Below are 20,031 nucleotides of genomic sequence, written 5' to 3'. Positions count from 1 at the left end.
TGAATTGTGACCAATTGCAATATTTATTAAATAAGGGATATTTCAGTCTTATTACAGTTTGTCCCATTACTTTAAAGCAATGTGTGCACTGGTGCGACGTGGAATTTTCTAGGGGCTCCGCGAAAACTTTTGTAAAATATTTAAAATTGCTAATGTTTTTGAACTTCTGGTTGATTAAAAAGATAATGTTAAAAAAATATATTTTATGTTGGAAAAACAGATAACAGAACACTTACGGAAATGAAGACTAAGAAACGCAAGAGACTTCAAATGTTCGACAAGGAAATGCGTGTCTGTCTTTCAAAAATTGATCCTCGCATCAATCTCATATGTGCTGAAAAACAATCTCAATGTTTACATTATTTAAATTTAAGATTTATCCTTTGATTCCTTTATTAATAAAATGTCTTTCAAACTTGTAAAATTAACTGTTTTTATTGGCGATTGTCCATAGATTGTGTCAGCACGACTTTATTTACAGGCAGTCCCTCAGGTGCGCCGCAAAAGAAAATTTTTGGACTTAGTGCGCTGTAACTCGAAAAAGGTTGCCTTTCACTGCTTTAAACCCTTGGATTTAAATGTGGCCTTTGTCATATTTCCATTTTGTACTAGTCCTCTGTGCTTAAGGACTATGTCTCTGATGTGATCAAAGTCCTGGGCAGCTGCCAGTGATGTCTGCATGTTTGAATGAAAGTGGACACCCCAACTTGCCATAAGATACACTGCATGAAATCATCTAAGATGTAGCATTAAAAAAAATAAAGAACTAATTAGGAATATTTAAGTTAAGCTTAATTTGTGGGCTAGTTTTCTTTTGGCCTGGTACCCCTAAAGATTTTCTTTTTTTTATGTATTTTTTCTGGCCAACTGACCATATCATTGGACTGTCAATTATAGTTTTAAAAAATATATATTTAATTTCTGTATTTCTCTTAATTATATATGTATCTTAATGTAAATGTGCATTATTCATTTTTTTATACTATTTTTTCTTTATTATTCTTATCTTACCGTATCAGCACTACTTATATTCCCTACAAATCCCAGCAGCCCCAGTAGTATTTCATGATTGGGCAGCTTTAGTGTGGTGCAGGGATTGCTGGGAAGAAGGATGATTAGGCTCTATCTTTAAAAAGGAGCTGTAAGAGGGTGAAAGGAATCACAAAAGGCGAAAGGGATCATATGTTTGTTTCTATGCTTCACACTCTGTAGGATTACAAATACAACCACCATGGATTCCAGTTCTTTATGGAAATATGTGCTTGTCCTGTGTCTGCTTGTTCATGTAATTTCATCTTGGTTGGAATTGTCTTCATCAGGGAAAGCTCTCCCAATCATGCCAAACATTCACGCAACAATTGGGACCTGGTTGGCAAAACTAAACATTTGATTGAGATGGCTGATCACCACCGTCAACTGCACCAGCTGTACCAGACTGTGTTATAAGTGTTAATGGTTTACTGTGTAGTGCCTGGTGTTTCAGTTTCATTTTGTTCAATATTTGTTAAATAACTTTCTCTACCAATGAAATATGGCTGTGATTTTGTGTACGTGCTATTTATTTATTGATTGTTTTTTGCTTTCTGCATTTAGTTAATATATTCTTTACCTATTAATTTTTATTACTTGTCTCTGTTTGTGAGTGTGTGAGCTGGGTTAAGGCAAGGTGCATTTCTGGGGCCCCCAGAATAAAAAACGGTGAGAATTTGGGCAGCTCATCTCTAGTGCTACGTAATTTTATTTTGCTTTTCTTTGAATGTAACTACTTCTTTGATATCTTGTAAGGTACTTTGAATGAAAATGGCTTAAGAAATCAATGTTGATGTGGATGATGTGGATGTGAGCAACACTGGAGCATCATGAGGCACAGTCCTGTCTCCTTTTCTCTTTGCCAGCAGCCATGCCACTACAGAAGAGGTATCCAGCTGAAGCAAAGCATTTTCAGGCCCAGCCATTACATGGATGGGAGACCACCTAGGAAAAGCTTGGGTTGCTGCTGGGGAAAGTGTTGTTAGGGCAGCAGGAAGTGTTTACCCTATTGTCTAAGTGGGTCCCAATGTTCCAGCTCAGTGACAGGGACACTATGCTGTAAAAATGATGTCATCATTCAAATGAGATGTAAAACAGAAGACCTGATGTCCTGGCTAAATTGTCCGTCATGGCATGGTCATTCTAGCCTCCTAATAATCCCCTGCCTCTAACTGGCTAACTACCTCTCTCACCACTTCACCACCTAATAACTACTATGGTAAGTGTACTGGCACAAAATCGTGGGCGTCACACCATCCAGGTGGATGTAGCACATTAATGGTGGTTGTAGTGGCTCCCCACTTATTAAAGCACTTTTAATAGTGAGAAAATTGCTATATAAACTCTTTACACCCTGACTATAAATATAACACCAGTTTATTTAATTTGCAGAAATCATCAAATGAGCGTAAGATTCTGGGGATGTCACACCCAAGCTCCTGAAGTGATTAAGTGCAGGCCAAAAGCTTTAATGAACCACAATGTCTTATTAGAGGTTTTTTTTGATGGCTATTGTTGGTATTTTGATATTACCTGGATACAAAACAGGGCCAGAGAATGTTTAAAAATGTTTTACATTTAAAGTTAATTATAATTTTATGTTTGCATTACAAAAATTCTCCTTAGAAAAATCGATTTTCAGAAACAGATTTGCATCGAAAAGCAAGGGAAGACTGTAGTTAGAAACACTTAGGTCTCTCAGTGGTGGACACCCACCAGCTCAGTGTCCGTTGGGGTCATAACCTTTATTTGTGGGAAAGCTAGAGCATGGTGCTGGTGCTGTCTAATAAGTGAATACAATATTAGGATGTCAATACCCTCTGCAATATTGGGTCAATAACAGAATTTTTAAAATGGAAGTAACACGATTCTTCTGTGGTGAATGTGTGATTCTCTCAGTGGTATAGATGTGTTTGAATGATTCAGCATTGCTTTTTAGTCAAGTGAAAACTGAAGCTAAGGCAGCCAGCATGAAACATACAGTGAATTAAATGTTTTTTTTATTTTTGAAAGACGCTGCAGTATAATGTGACTTCATTTATTGTACTGAAATTAAGCATGTCCTCAAAACAGGCTTAGGGACCTTAAACCTCAAAATTACAGGTTGAATCTCTTCATCTCACTCACTGTGTGCCCCTGAGGAAATCACTTAATGTGCCTTTAAAACCAAAAAATACACCAATATAAACAACTACACTATGGGTCGGTACTTGTAAAGCACCTTGGGCTCATGTTCACAATAAGACAATAAGCATTGATGTTTAGGATTTGATTATTTTGTTGTGTTTTAAAACCAGAGTGGTTGATATGTGCCTATAAAAAAGTATTCACATTTAATTGTTAGATTCACGGCAGATTTTATTTGGGTTTTTTGAGACTAAACAGACAAAGACCACTTAAAGTTGAATGAAAACCAATCTCTGCAAGGTTGTCTAAAAGAATTACAAATATAAAACATATGATAATTGATTGTAGAAGTATTCACCCACTTCAAGACAGATGCAACTTTGGCAGCCATGACAGCCTTCAGTCTGAGTGGACAGGAATTTATCAGCTTTGCACATCTGGACACTACCAGTTTTCCCCTTTCTTCTTTGCACATCTGCTCAAGCTCTGTCAGGATGCATGGGGGTCACACGTGAAACAGCCTTTTATAAGTCAAGTCACAAATTGTCAGTTGAATTGAGGTCTGAACTCAGACTTGGCCACTGTAGGACAATCACATTGTTGTTCTGAATTTCTTTCTGTACAGCTTTGGCTTTATCTTTGGGGTTGTTATCTTGCTGGACAACACATCTTCTCTCAAGGTGCAGATTTCTTGCAGGCTGCATAAGGTTTTCCTCCAGGAATTCCCTGTGTTTTTTACAGCATTCGTTGGACCCTTTACCCTCACAAGCCTTCCAGAACCTGCTGTAGAGAAACATCTCAACAGCACGGTGCTGCCACTATCATGCTTAGTGGTGGGAATGGTGTGTTTTTGATAATGTGCAGTACACCAAACAAGGTGTTAAGTCTGACAGCTGTAAAGCTCAATTTTAGTCTCATCAGAGTCCCCCATATGCCTCAATGTCCTGTGTGTTTTTCTTAATAGTGGATTTCTGTTTGGCACTCTTTTATAAAGCTGCAACTAGTGAACCACACATCAACGGTTGTTGTCTCCACAGTCTTCAATCTCACCCACTGTAACTTGTAACTATTATAAGTCTTGTGGTGGCCTACCTCGCTAGTCTTCTTCTTGCATGATCTGTCAGCTTTTGTGAATGTACTGCTCTAGGCAGATTTACAGCTGTGCTGTTACTCTTTCCATTTCTTCATTATTATTTTAACTGGATATTCAATGACTTCAATATTTTGTTGTCTCCATCCCGACTTGTGGTTTTCAATAACCTTTTCACAGAGTTTCTTGGAGTCTTCTTTTGTCTTTTTGTGTAGGTCAGCCCACCATACTGACTCAACAGATCAGGTGCACTTAGGCTAAAATCAAATTAAACCCCAGACAGATGATCTCCAGTGAACTAATTCTGAGACTTCTAAAACTAATTTTCTGCACCATTAATATAGGAGTGTCATATTACAGGGGGTGAATACGTGAGCAATTAATTTGTGCTTTATAGTTGTAATTTATTTATACCATTTTGCAGATATCTGTTTTCTCTTTGACACACAGATGTTTTTCTGTTGATCAAAGTAAAAAAAGCCAAATTACAGTAAATCCATTGTGATTCAATGCTTTATAAAAGTAAATTATGGAACTGTCCAAAGGGTTAAATACTTTTTATAGGCACTGTAAGTCTGATGTCGAGTCAGATTATTTTCCTGTAACAGTAAGTCACTAGAAAGGCATACTTTTAGGTTATTTGTATTAAAGTAATGCTGTCCTGGATACTGATTATACTATACTGGATATTCAGTATAACAAATCTTATGTTATAGTATTATCTGCAGCTTTTAAAATGTATTACAAAGTTTATCCATGATACATAAGGACTATCCAGGTGGATTGAGTCAGCAGTTACTGCCACATAACAAGACTTTGTTAGCTTTAATAAGACTTACAAAGCACCAATGAAAAATGAAGCTATAGTACTTTTACATGAGACTCACTTATTAAGCAAGGGCCAGTTCTGGTTGCAAAGAGAATGGACTGGACAAATTTTTCACTCCAGCTATCCAAAAAAACCAAAAACATAGGTGTGTGGGAATCTTAATAGACAGAACTATTCCACGTATAGTGTCAGAGGTAATATCTGATTCTGAAGTTCGCTATGTCATGGTGAAGTGCAATTTATCTAATACTAAATTGATTTGGATTAATATCTATGCACCTAACATGGATGATAGAAATTAGGGTTCCAAAATGTATTTGTATCTATCCCTTATGTGAATACTCACAAAATTATAATGGCCGGAGACTGTAATTGTGTTTTAAATCCAAACCTAGATAGATCCTCAGCCACAGTGGCGATAGCATCTAATACTGTAAAGATAATTACACAGTGTTGAACAGATCATAATTTATCTGATCCATGGAGGTTCTCATATCCTAACCTAAGTGCATACTCCTTCTTTTCACCTGTACATCATTGTTACTCAAGAATTGATTATTTCCTCATAGACAATAATTTTTGCCCACTATTAAATCTTGTAAGTACAACGCTATTATCATCTTTGACCATGGAGCTTAAATTACTGCGTCCTACACACTCATATCGTAGCTGGCATCTTAATTCCATATCATTAGCTGATGAGAACTGTACAGACTTCATATCCAAGCAAATTGATTGTTTTCCTGAGACAAATGCATCCTCAGAGATCTCAGCAGGTATATTCTGGGAAATTCTGAAGGCATTTTTAAGAGAGCAGATCATTTCTTATCTTTCTCACAAAACTAAATTGGAAACCAAGAAGGCATCTGAGTTAATCAGTGAAATTACCAGAGTATATCTAGAATACATCCAGGTCTCCATATGAGGCACTTTATTGGTAAAGACAGGTTTTGCAATCAGAATTTACCCTCTTGACTACTAAAGAAATGGAACAGCTCATCTTTAAATCGTGCCATCATTATTATGAACATGGACAAAAGGCCAATAAGATCTTAGCCCAACAAATCCACAAGCAGGATGTCTGCAATGCAATAACAGCAATTACCAAAACAGGCGGAGCATAAAAATATAACTTACACATTTAGAGAGTACTAAAAGTCCTTATATTCTTCTAAATTTAAAAAGGATAAGACACAATTTAATGAGTTTTTTGATTGATTACATTTACCACAGCTAGATAGACTTAGTGCTGTGGAACTGGATAAACCTCTGACACTTTCAGAATTACTAGATGCTATAAACTCACTTCAAAGTGGGAAAGCAGCCATCCCTGATGGCTACCCAGTGGAATTTTATATATATATAAAAAATTCAAATAAGTTAGCTCCACTATCATTAGCAATGTCTTTAGAAGCTGAATATATATATATAAAAAATATACCCCAAGTTTTTCACCAAGCATTAATTACCACCTTTCCTAAGAAAATAAGCACTTAACTCTTTCGGGGCGGATGTCAACTTTTGTCAAAATTCAGGAAGAGATCTGCAGTAAATGGCGACAAAGTTCACCTTTCCATTTTATTTTGACTCTATTTGCTAGAAGGAAAGTTAGCTTTGCTGATTTGACCTCGATTAACTGTGCGTGCAGGAGTAGCGTAGAGCAAACAACTTCTAAAATGGCATTGACATCCAGCGAGAGATCAAGGCGAATGCACAAAACAAAATATCACGTGGATGACGTTTTGTGTATTATTGCTGAATCGGACTTGTCAGACTTAATGCAAGTGATCTGGAGATGATTAAAAATGAAGGACTGCCATCAGCTGAACGGTCCCCAGCAGATCACGATGCTGAACACGTTTGTGTCGCTAATGCGCTTATGGCAATGCTTGCCGCATGAAGACAGACAGGTAGCCGGCCCGCTGCGCATTCCTACTACTGGCCACTGATCTGCCCCTGCACAACTGCCAGAAACCGCAAATAGGCATCAACAGTAGCCACAGCATGCAGGGACCGACGTTTCATGTTTGTCTATGTGTGAAACCATTGCTTTGTGTGCTTTTCAGAAAACTGTTTTTTGGAAAAGATATTCAGCCCTCAAAGAGTTAATACAATGTGCATCACACAAACCAATTTCACTTCTGAATAATGACGTTAAGATAACTTCTCCACAGTTCTAGCCAGAAGGATTGAGAAATCGCTTCCTTCTGTAATATCACAATACCAAACTGGATTTATTAAAGGCAGACACTTAACTTCTAACCTTTAATGTTTGTTTAATATAATATATTCACCCATTAAATCTAATAACCTTATTAAATCTAACAACCTTATTATCTAACAAGATCTTATTCTCTTTAGATGCAGAAAAAACATTTGATACGATTGAATGGGACTACCTATTCACCACAATGCACATATTTGGGTTCGGCCCAACTACGCGAGCATGGATCGAACTATTTTAAACTAGTCTAGAAGCCTCAGTTTGTTTTAAAACCATTATTTCAGACTATTTCAAACTAGGATGTGGTACTCAATAAGGCTGCCCCTTGTCACCTTTGCTCTTTGCAATCACCATTGAACTATTGGCTGTATACTTTTGATATGCATCAGAGATAAAGTGGATTTTCAGAGAAGGACATGAATAGAAAATCTCAATATATGCAGATGATATAGTAATATATATATATATCTGACACATAAAATTCTGTGCCAGCACTCCTAAAAGCATTAGTAAATTTTAAAAATATATCTGGACTCAAAATCAATTTGAATAAAAGAGTGCTTTTTCCAGTGAATTCTCTAGCACACAATATCGGACTGGACACCATCCCATTTATCTTAGTAGATCAGCTTAAATATCAAGGTGTAAACATCACAAGTAAATATAAAACTTTTTTTCAAAAAATGTTTTATTTCTGCATGGAAAATATTAAACAAGACATGAATAGATGACCTACCCTCCCATCTTACATTAGCAGGGAGAATCAACATTGTTAAGATGATCATCCTTCCCAAACTTATTTTCCTATTTCAAAGCATCCCCATATATGTTAACGAATCATTTTTTAAGTAATTAGATTCAATCATATCCTCATTTATTTGGAATCCAAAACATCCACTTATCCAAAGGGCACTCTTTAATAACCTAAAGCAGAAGGGGGCATTGCACTACTAAACTTTCAATTTTATTACTGGGCATCAAATATATAAGCTATAAAGACCTGAACATTGACACAAATTGATATACACAAGCTTGGTCTGCAATAGAAATAAAATAATACAGTACTTCTTTATATTTCCTGCTCTGTGCCCCAGTAAATACTAATTATCATCATTACATTAATAATCCAATTGCCATTCAGTCTTACAGAATATGGAACCAATGTCGAGAAGCACTTTAAGACAGAGAAGCTTTTATCTGTTGCACCTCTACATGACAAACACCTTCTTCCTCCATCTCAAACATATACAGTATTTAATGTTTGGAAAATGTCCAGGATTATAACACTTAGGGACTTGTACACAGATAATGTCTTTGCATCCTATGAACAATTATGCTTCAAATTTAACTTCTTATCAATACAATTCTTCACTAATTTCAAGTTAGAAACTTTGCTAAACAGAACCTGCTCGATTTTCCTCAACTCCCACCTAGTTCTATTCCAGAAGTAATACTGATCAGTCTTGACGACTCAGATAGCATATATACATTTTTTACAAATATTTGAAAGTCCCTTCCTTTCAAAGATCCCAGGGTACATTGGGGAAAGGATCCTTTCACTTAATATTTCAGAAAAGGAGACAAAGGCAGCCATGCACAGACTACACTTGAGCTCCATATGTGCAAAGCATTCGGTAATTCAACTTAAAATTTTTTTATCAAGCACATTTATCTTGTTTAAGATTGTCCAAAATGTTTAAAAGGTAAGATTCACCCTGTGAACGTTGCAATCTAGATCCAGCCTCACTAGGTCAAATTAACAACATTTTGGACAAAAATCTTTGCATGCCTGTCAGACAGCCTTGGTGTCACAATACCTCCTAACCCATTAACAGCTGTGTTTGGTGTACTTCTAGATGGGCTTAAAGTGGAGAAGGACAAACACACTGTGATTGCCTTTACCTCACCACTAGCATATAGACATATCTTACTCAACTGGAATTGCATCCCACCATTTTTAAGTCAGTGAGAAACTGATGTTTTATGCTATTTGAAATTGGAAAAAATCTAATTCTCAGTTAGAGGACCTTTTCAAAACTCTTTTTAAATATTGCAGGATCTGTTCAATAATATTTTAGAATAATCTTCCATTTCTTTAAAAAGGATACTCTTCCTTTCTTGCTGCTTTTAAAGATTAGCTTTGGTTGTTGGCTTTCCTCTCTTTCTCTTGGGTTGGGGTTGAGTTTTGCTTAATTAAGTTTGACTTGATTGTATGGAATGTTATCTGCTTCTAATTAAAATTAATTAAAAATGAAGCTACACAGAAACCACCTTCTGCTACAACAAAGGACCAATGACACTTAAGCTCTATCCACTTTCCACTAAGTTAAAAGACAGCAGAAAGTGACCAAAATGATGCTCCTCAGTGAGCCCTTAAAGTCCCTATTCTAACTTGGAACTTATACACGTTGCTCCGCACATGTTAGCGAGCCCTGTCTTAGTTTTAGCTGCAGCAAACAAGTCAGGTGAAGCTAGGGGGAAAATCCTCAATCAAAAGTTTAATTTTATTAGTTTTGTTATTTTAGTATGTGATGGAGAAATGACATAACACATTCATTAAAGCAGCATATTTCCATTGTGCAGCTATTTGTTCATATTGGCTCTTTCAAGTTGACACATGAGGTATTCATGGAACTGTATTCTGTTGCAAGCATTCCTGTGAAAATATGTTGGTGACAAAGTGGTGTACTGCTCATTCTGGGAGCAATTCAATTAAACCAAGAACCACTTATGGAAAGAAATCCTTCATAAGTCAACATGGTGATTATCACAGCAGACGAGGGTGTCACAAAAGTCAAATCGGCTCTCCGTGATGATTTGTGGGCTACTTTTTTTTGAGCCACTCAGAAGCATTTTACAATAATCTGATTGTTTCTTCCCTCCAAAGACAAACCAATGTAAAAAACAGGAATAGTAGCCTGTTACTCTTCATGCACAGTGGTGTTTAGGCCAGGTGGTGTATTAAGGTCCTGGATGCCATTTTGCAGTGGTAGATGCCTGTCATTTGATGAACATTAGAGTAGAGAACTAATTGGTGTGGATGAGTGAAATGACCAGTTTGATTTGAATGAATCTTGAACATTCTGCTGAGCTCTAGGGTCATATGTTTCTACAGTTTTCCCAAATGTCTGAATTAGTCAAGAATTCAGTTTCTATCAGAGTCAATCCCTTGCCGTATGTTGGTTTGCCCTTTTTAAGTGAGTATTTTAAACCATTAGCTTACTGCAGTATTGCACAAATGACGCTTGATGGAAATGCTTTGATTGTACATAGTAGTGTAAAAGTTCATAATTTGTCAATATGAAGATGTAAAAGCAAGTCAATTAAATGTAACTTTATAAATGTATTAGAAACCCACTCATTAACGAATTGATTTTTTAAAATGGCTTTGAGCATACATTTACTTGGAGCACATCATTAACCACCACCATTTTTTTTTGGTTTTCCAGTTGGAACATAGGTAGGTCAAGTGACTTGCTTCTAGTCACACAATGTCAGTAGTAGGATTTGAACCCACAAACTCAGGGTTTGCGGTCCTAAATCTTAACCACTACACCACCACTGACATTGCCTATTTTTTTCTCCAATTAACAATGGATGATTTTCAACATTGCTGACTGTGTTTTTTGACACACAAAAGTTTTCTTCCCCATGGACATACTGTTAATTAGCAATATTACATTCAATTTCTGAGGCACCTACGTGAAAGCATTGGCCAAAAATGTCCACACAAGCAGTGCAACCAAAACAGGAGTTTGCACCGTGACAGCATACCAACACATACTATGTTCTCAGTCAAAGAAGTTTTGACCAAAAACAATTTGGCTGTTGCTTCTCAATCCCCATATTCACCAGATCGCTCTGCCTGTGACTTCTTAAAACTGACCCTGGATGTCAGAAGATTTGCTACCATGAAGGACATTCAGGAAAAAAGGCAGGAGGCTGTAGATATGGTAACAAAAAATGGGTACAGCTAATGTTCCATGAATAGGAGAAACACTGGGACAAGTGTATTACATCTCAAAGAGAGCACTTTGAAAATGACTAAAAGGAGAGTGCTAAATGTTTTATCATTTAAGTTTTTTTTGGGGCAATGTTTATGCCTCCCCCTCAAAATGCCCTACCTAATTTCACAAAATAAAGAGACATCAACTCAACTAGCACCAAATTTTTCCAGCATGAAAATAATGTATACTTTATAAAGTGATAAAATGGCTAGTAGTGCACATTTGAAGTGGCAATTCCACCTGGGAAAACAGAGAAAATGTTTTGTTTTTCTTTTGCTGGTACTGGCTAAGGACTTATTCACAAAGTGTCATACACTAACTGTTTCAGAGGTGGAAACACCAGATAGAGTAAAGTCCACATGCAGATGGAAAAACTTCCCATGTTGTTGGGCCAGTTACTCCTCAAAACCCTACATACAGAATTAGGAGACTGAGAAAAGACGTTTCAACACTCACATGTTATGAAACCAGACGGTAGTAGAGAAATTATTTATAACAGCAATAAATCCTGTCTTTGGCTTTCGCTACTCATTTCACAAAGTTGTTTGTTTTAATCTTGTTTATATGATTTATTTCAAAGATGTCAGCAAAGTAAATCTGGAATATTTGCTTCAGCTAAATATTTGAGCATGTTAGTACATTGTAAAGGTGAAAAATGACAAGTGCGTTCATGATCGGAAGCAAACACCTGGTGCACAATTATCAGCCTTCTGCTGAACCAGTGGTACTGGTTTCTTTTATTCCTTGAACCACAGCAGGGTTGTTTTAGGAAAGTTATTGACCTTTAGCCTATCAACTTTGATGCTAACAGAAAGTGTCACTTGGGAAGAGTTTGAGTGAGGAAGTCTATCCTGCTTTTGTTTGGGAGACCCAGAAGAGAAGTCAGACTGACAAGGTTAGATACATTAAAGCTTCAAAAAATAAACAAAGGGCTATTCAAGTCATTAGTATGATGATAAATTAATAATTATCCGCATTTTTATAATAATTTTGTTTGGGTTGGCTGTACATATTTCCCTGCGTTCATGTGGAAGCCAAGTGTGTCTGTGGTTACATTTGTAAAGTTTTGATCCTGATTAGTCAATTTCTCTAATTGTTTCCTAGGAGTAAACATGGGGTCTCCATTTGAATCAAAGAAGTTATCCACTTTTAACCTCTTAACGCGCACACGTGCCGGTCCCGGGACATAACAGCGTTTTAAAAACGTTACAGTAATGTGTGCATGCCCATCTGCCATGCATCTCGACACCCTACCCATCAAATGAAACTTCAAAGTCTCGTCTTTCCGATGATATAAACCATTTTGACACACAACAACCACAGCACTGACACTAAAGCCTTTTTTACAGAGAAGTACATACTTTTAAGAGTTGACTGTCCCTACCTTTGAAGACCCCCTGCAAGTCAAACATCAATATTTCCGAGCAGTATTGATCCCATTGTGTCCGTAAGGCTCCAGCGAATATAATCCAGTAAAACGATTTAGGTCCAAAACACACGATATATTCTCAAAGGGACAAAAACTCCAGAAAACGTTTCATAACTTGAGACCACCTACGTAATTTTTTTTCACTTATATTGCTCATATTAGACGTAATTTGTTTCTGTCGGCGATAACCATGCTACCGCATGAAACATGACACCTAAGTTGGCCAATTACGACGGGTCTGGGGTTGACTGGCACCTCGTATAGCCAACCAGTGTCACAGAAAGCTTGCAGGATGACGTATTGCTCTGAACTCTGGTAGAATCTACCAGTTTGATTGGACACTGTGACTGACACTCAAAACTTACAGCCAATGAGCAGCCGAGCATTTTGATATGTAACTTGCCATACTAACTTGTAAACAAAATGATCGGAGCTGCGTGAAGGTGGCATTTGTGCCAGTCTGCAGAGTTGGTGCGTGGTTGTTTATTGTGATTTCACCAAGTTTTTTCGCATTTTAAATATGAATAAAAGTAGAAGTTTAAATGTAAATAAACGCTCGATTAAATAATAGATGCATGTAGCGCGTTGAAAGTATTCAACCGGCACAGGGGACATGTAATGGCGGAGAGCGACGTGCCACGCCCTTGTGCTTTCTGCTTGCTAGTGATTGCTGCCATCAAGTGGCACATGGAAAAACACTGAGCTGTGTTGTAACAGTTTGTAAAAGAAATATATATAGTTTGTGTGCATTTTATAAAAAAAGTAAAAAGTAAAAATATAAATATATTTTTGGCCCATAACTTGTATTGACTATTTTTACATAGAAATGTGTATTTTTTATTGTTTTTATTATGGAACATGAATTTCCATAACTAATAGAGTGACACTGTGTGTAGATATAGATTCCTTTAGGTGTAAGCTTTCAGTAGAGCCCTCATTGATATCTGTGGGTTGAAGCATTCAAAAGTTATTACACTTTTTCCATATGTTCCAAAATGTGGATAATGGTCCCTCTAAAAAGCCTCTAAAAAGCCCCTGGGCATGCCCACATAAAAAACTGGTGTAAAAATGTCATTTTTACAGGTATTCTTTTCAAATTTGAAATTTGAGTAGTCAACAAGTTATTCTGTTGGTACATAGTGTGTTTCTGTCCCCACCTACCTACTGCAGCTTTATTTTCCTTTATTTTCATAAAAAAACTTAGGCGAGAACAAAAAAATTTGTTTTTTGTGAGTTCTAATGTGCATAACTTTTGATCAGTCACACCTACAGTGATTCTGACTACTAAGGGTGAAACTAGAGAATGTTACCTTTACAAAGAGACCAAACATGTGTTTATACTCCAGATAGTTCAATAACAGCAATGATTCTAATTTGGAGTGGTCGAATTACAAGCGATTTAACAAAAATGCCCCCGAATGATAAGGGACTGATATTGTACCTGGGACTAATATTCTCATTGGTTCAGCAGAACCATGGTAAGGACTTACTCAATGTTGTTGTTGGTAATGTATGAGGGTGGGCATTCCGCACCTTATCTGACCATTTTGAAGCCCTCAATCCATTCATAAACACTCTGCCATGGTAGACACTTTTCATATTGTGCAAAGAGCCTTTTATGAATTATTGAGTTTGAGAGGCATGCAGGATTGAAACATGAAGGGGAAAATTAATGTCATCTTTTATTAAGGAAATTTTATTGTATTTTGTATCGGTTTACCCAATGCAGACATAAAACATTTTATGGTATTCAAGTCAAGTTGGGGAGCATGCACTGGTATAGTGTGTGGCCGCACCCACTACACGACGAAACAACTTAGGATGCAGACACGTGGTCCAGTCCCACATTCCGGAAATGACCCTCTATCTGCCGCAGTCAGGTGTTACGTGGGTGACCCCTTGGCCTGCTCCAGCCACTTGGGTCCTCGACAATGAGGATCTTATGAGCTCTCACAATGCAGGTAATGTGCCTCATTCAGGGCTCCATGACCAACCACTCATTTGACACAAAGTCAAACCAATGGTACCCAAGGACTTTCCAGAGAGACACAGTACCAAAGGAGTCCAGTCTTCATCTCAGGTCACTGGATAGCGTCCATGTCTTGCAACCATATAGCAAAACAGGAAGCACCAGGACTCTAAAGCCTTGGACCTTTTCCCTATTGCATAGATATTGGGAGCGCCACACACACCTTTCCAGCGACCTCATGACCCCCCCATGCTCTCCCAATTCGTCAACTGACTTCATAGGAAGAGTCACCAGAGACATGAATGTCACTGCCAAGGTAAGTAAACCTCGCAGCAAGGTCGACACTCTCTCCGCAGACAGACACACTGCTAATGGCTGTGCCCAAGAGGTCATTAAAGGCCTTTATTAAATACCTTTATGGTATTGCTCACTATAGAAAAGATTTAAGTAATCAAAGCCTGGATGATCTAAAATGATGACTGGAAACATTATTGGAACTCACATTTCATTTCTATAATTTAATCTCTTGTTTAGTAAAGAATCGGATAACCAGCTTAAGGCTAACTGACTTACCAGTAGAATCTCAATGGTTCCAAGGATATACATGGCACCAGCAAATGTAGTCCCAAGGTAGAAGCAGAGCCCAACGGCACCTCCAAATTCTGGGCCAAGCGAGCGTGAAATCATGTAGTAGGAACCTCCAGCTGTCAAACAATGGAAAGCAGATGGTCAACTAAGTTGCAGTTTTTAATTACAACATTGAACAATTTCATAAATTGATTACTTATTTAAAATTATTCAAATGCACCAGGCTGAATGAGAACTTATTTGTATTCTGGACTCTGTCACAAAATAATGCCCTGGAACAGAACAGGGTGCTCTTGTTGATTCTATCCAAAAAAGTCATTAAAATCTGTTGAGCACCAAATATCAAAGAAGGTATATTTATTGTAAAAATAAGACACACATGGGATAGAGAACTTAAATTACAATAAAATGAAGAAAATTTTCTGTCTCCTGAGCTGTACTAAACAAGCCCGAACCCAACTACTTGGTCAGATGCCTCAAACACTTTTCCAACTCCCTGTAACACTAAAGCGCTCTTCCTTCACACGTCCACTCTTTCCTCCCTGCCTTATGATCAAGATCTCTTCCTCACACTAGAGAGCCATTGCTCCAATGAACCGTCCAGCTCTTGATGTAATTGTATGATAAATTGGCTTTAAACTCCATCCAGAACTCACTTCAAACCAAGTATCAGAGATATAATACCTCCAGTGTCAAATATGGCCCATCTTTGACCACAGGCCTATTAGTGTACAATCACATTGTAGTGCCAGAATGAGAAAGGAACAGATAAACAGAGAAAAATGAAGATCACAATGAAAAGGAAAACCTACTATCAAAAAACCTGCACAGATCAAAAAATAGACAAAAAAGTTCAATATGTTAACTAAACCTCAAGGTAAAAATCCACGCACCATGAAAAGGATTGTTATTTAATCCAAAATCTTGGATGCCAGTGGTAGGTCACTGGTTTCTTAAATACCTTCTGGTTGATGATGTCACATGGTGCAATGTCCAGATACCAGGTGGTAAAAATAGAGCATCACTGCCATTAACAATATGTCTACTGACATGAATAATAAGCCAAAAAAGGCATTGCATGCGAATGACAGTGGAAAAATGCATAACAATAAAGATAACAATTCATAACAAAAATAGTACAAAAATGATATTTTAAGAGTTTAAGGGTATTCACAAACCTCTAAATCATGACACACATTAGTCTGTACAAGGTCAGGTGCCCCATCATCTGCTAGATCACCTGTTCCAAACCATTCTGAGGGAATTTCCTCAAACTGTACATTTCATTTAGAACACCATCATGAGGGTCTACCATTCTCCAGCAGTTTCTACCCTACCACATTAGCATAACAAGCACGTAACGCCCAGCCAGTGTTGCTTTCTCTCTCTCAAAAGGTTTTGTGAGAGCCTTTCTTCCCATTGCTCTTGATGGTGTCCACATGTCTAGAATCCTATCTTCACAAGCCAAAAAAAAAAATACTTCAACAAGGTAAAAGAAGATATTGGACTGAGGACTTCCTGTAAAGCAGTGTTTGTCAACCTTTTTGGCAACCAGCATCACCCCGTAAACCAAAAGTGGGTTGTGAGCCAGTGGCTGATAAACACTGCCATAAAGCACAGTACTAGAAGGGCATTTCTGAGGTGTCCTCAGTACCATCTAGCTATCCCCCAAAGAGGTAAGCTTTGAGATACAGAGGTGGATGAGATAATGGTGTCCATACCACATGCACTTTAGAACAGGTAATCCACCTGATGATAAGCAAGTTTGGGCCTGGCTACTACTTGGATCGGAGACGATCTAGAAAAATAGCTTGGGTTGCTACTGGAAGATATGATGTAGAGGCCAGCAGGGTACACTTACTCTGTGGTCTGTGGGGTAATCCCAGTGTAGTAACAGGGATACTATGCTGTAACAACTGACACCATCCTTCAAATGAGATGTAAAACCAAAGTGCTGATTCTGTGTGGTCATAAAAAATCCCTAGGCATCCTTCTTTAAGAATAGGGTGTTTCCTAATGTCCAGGCTAAACTGCCCACCATGGCCTAGTCCTTCTGGCCCCATAATCATCCTCTGTCTTTAACTGGCTAACAATCTCAATCATCCCTTCACCACCTAATAGTTAATGTGTGATGAATGTACCTGTACAAAATGGCTGCCGCCACATCATCCAGGTGGATACTGAACATTCCCTATTTTAAAATGCTTTGAGTAGTGAGAAAGTGCTATATAAATGTAACGTCTTCTTCTTCTTGTCTGTCTGGCAGACCACATTTTTTGAGGATGAAGGACTATGCCTCTGATGTAAATGTGAGCAACATTAGAGCACAACAAGGTACCATCCTGTGTAATTTTCTCTTTACTCTGTACACCTCAGACTTCTGCACTATTTGGTTGTATTTGAGAATTGTCTACAACACCATACAGCCTCTTTGACAGGTCACTATTCAGAGAGTGGATGTGGAGATGTCACACTGCTACAAGTACTTGGGGTCTAAATTAATGACAGGTTGGACTGGGCTAGTTACAGAAAAGATTAGATAGTGACATCCTACAACAACAACTCTGTGATGGCCAGTATGATTTTTTTATATTTTGGTGTGCTGGACAGGAAACATCACTTGAAGAGAGGCCAACTGAATCAACAAGCTGATTAAGAGGGAAGGCTAAGTTATGGGGCATACTCTCAACCCATTGAAGGCAGTGGTGGAGAAGAGAATGAAGACAAAACTGAAGGCCTTTATGAACAATACAGCACATCCTGTTTATGGCATAATAGCATTACGTTCTTTAAGTCAATGGGGCTCCATCATACCTGTAACAATACAACTTTGAAATGCTGTGACTGCTCTCTTATTTTTACCTAAGTCAGTAAAAGTACTATTTGGGGATAAAGCTAAGGAGACATCATGTTTCAGAATGAAGAGTAATTTATAGTAATAAAAGAGTGGATAATGATGTAAGATTTTAAATATTATCTTTATAATTTACAACTACATTACACAGGTACTGTATGTAGCCTTGTGGTTTAAACACTGTTCTTAAAACCATACTGCTGACTCATAGTGAGCCCCAGTTTAAGCCCATCCATCCATTTTCTACGCTCCCTTATTCCAATACAAAGTCACAAGGCTGTCAATTTCCCATTAGCACTGGACAAGGTTTTGAGAGAGCTGCCATTTTCCAGCAACACTTTATGTTCACTTGCACCAATCAACCTAACAAGCACATCTTTGGGGATGTGGGGGAAAAGCCACTGAACTGGTTGAACCAAAAGCAGTAGCCAGTGAAGAGGTTTCTAACAACTGAAGTGGAAACCCTGACAAATTTTTAAATTGAATTATTGGAAAAACATGTATATATGGTAACTAAGAAAGCCTTAATGAACTCAGTAGATAAATTTGTCAACTGTCTGGTGCTTTAGGATGACAGCCACCATAAAACTTGCATGTAAAAAAATAGCCTGCACAAAAAGATGACTAAAACTGGTGAATAAAACTAACATCACTTTTAGCCAGAGAATAAGCAAAAAATTATACAAAATGTGCACAGCTAACAGGAAGATTTCTGCTACAGAAAATTGACAGGCTTCTTCCGTGATTATTAGACATTGGTTTTAATCATGCACCTTAAATGAAATAGCACTCTCTGGGCCTTTAAGGCAATTTTTACAGAGCTGCTGTTATTAAGTAGTTTGGCAGATAGGCAATGGGCAAAGAGTGTGTATGTGTGCTTTTAAATACGCACCATAACAGCCATTTATCAGCTAATCTTGGTGTTAATGTGCACTACTGCTCAGTTAATTAACACCCAAACTAATTAACCATACTTGATAATCAACTGCGCAAGGCAGAGTGATTTCAGAAAAGCGCACGCTGTGAACATTTCAAGCGGCCCTGTCTGAGTGGGCGTCTGTCTCGAGGCGTTCATCTGTATGTCCTCGCTCCACTCTTAGAAGACTCCCCTAAGGCATGCAGTAGGGTGAGAATTAATATGGAAATGTCTGCATGGTGAAATGGAAATGGCTTGGGCAGGCAGCCACACTAATCTAATACCTGCACTTAGCAGTGTTTGGTTTACAGCCGACGAGGTATTATTGCATCGTTGATGGGCCTTCAACACAGAGGCAACAGTAAGTAATCAGATTACAAGCTGACTGAATGTGGCCAGAGGAATTCATTCGAGCTTCCAAACATTATTATAAATGAAGTGCAGAGCGGCAGTAGCCTCTTTTTACTAAAGTTGTAGCTTTGCTGATTCCTTTTTATTGGCAATAGACTACAATAATTCCTCTCAAGACGGAGTCCACTCTGTCAGAAAAGCCTTGTAATGCTAGCCTGTACTTTTATGTCAACTTGTTTTAAAGTGACTTTCTAATTATTACAGAATCCAAAAAGAAGGGGATGACGTAATTAAGTGACCACTGAGAACAGAAGTGGAAACAAACAACTTCAAAACAGACAGTATTAGAAGAAGAGTGGGCTTGGCCATAAAATACCTCTGCTGGTGATCATGAAAGCCTTACCATTAAAGCGACAGCTAATGGACTTTATGATTTCCCTGCTATTAATATCAATGTCAAGTTTTCCTCCCATTGTTCCTGTGCCCTGTAAGGATATTTTCAGTTAAACCTCACAGTTTGTAAAACAACATTTTCTAAATGTTCACTCAGAAATGTCATTGTATAGTTATAGCTTATTTTTAAGTGCTGTTCACTTAAAATGTAGAATTTCACAGTTA

At 37.7% G+C, this 20,031-nt stretch overlaps 1 protein-coding gene across 2 annotated transcripts in view; it reads right to left on the bottom strand.

Annotated features, from left to right (window-relative positions):
- The window catches only part of slc12a5a (solute carrier family 12 member 5a), an 820,727-nt gene that overhangs the window by 78,669 nt on the left and 722,027 nt on the right, over positions 1-20,031 (bottom strand). For both annotated transcript variants that reach the window (XM_039735849.1, XM_039735850.1), the window contains exon 6: positions 15,278-15,408. In XM_039735849.1, coding sequence (XP_039591783.1) covers positions 15,278-15,408 — 131 coding nt within the window. The remainder of the gene's footprint in view (positions 1-15,277; positions 15,409-20,031) is intronic.

The sequence above is a fragment of the Polypterus senegalus genome, chromosome 14 (genome assembly GCF_016835505.1).
Source record: "Polypterus senegalus isolate Bchr_013 chromosome 14, ASM1683550v1, whole genome shotgun sequence".
Classification (NCBI taxonomy): domain Eukaryota; kingdom Metazoa; phylum Chordata; class Cladistia; order Polypteriformes; family Polypteridae; genus Polypterus; species Polypterus senegalus.
Note: the sequence above shows the minus strand (reverse complement) of the source record. Positions and strands in the feature narration are given on the sequence as shown.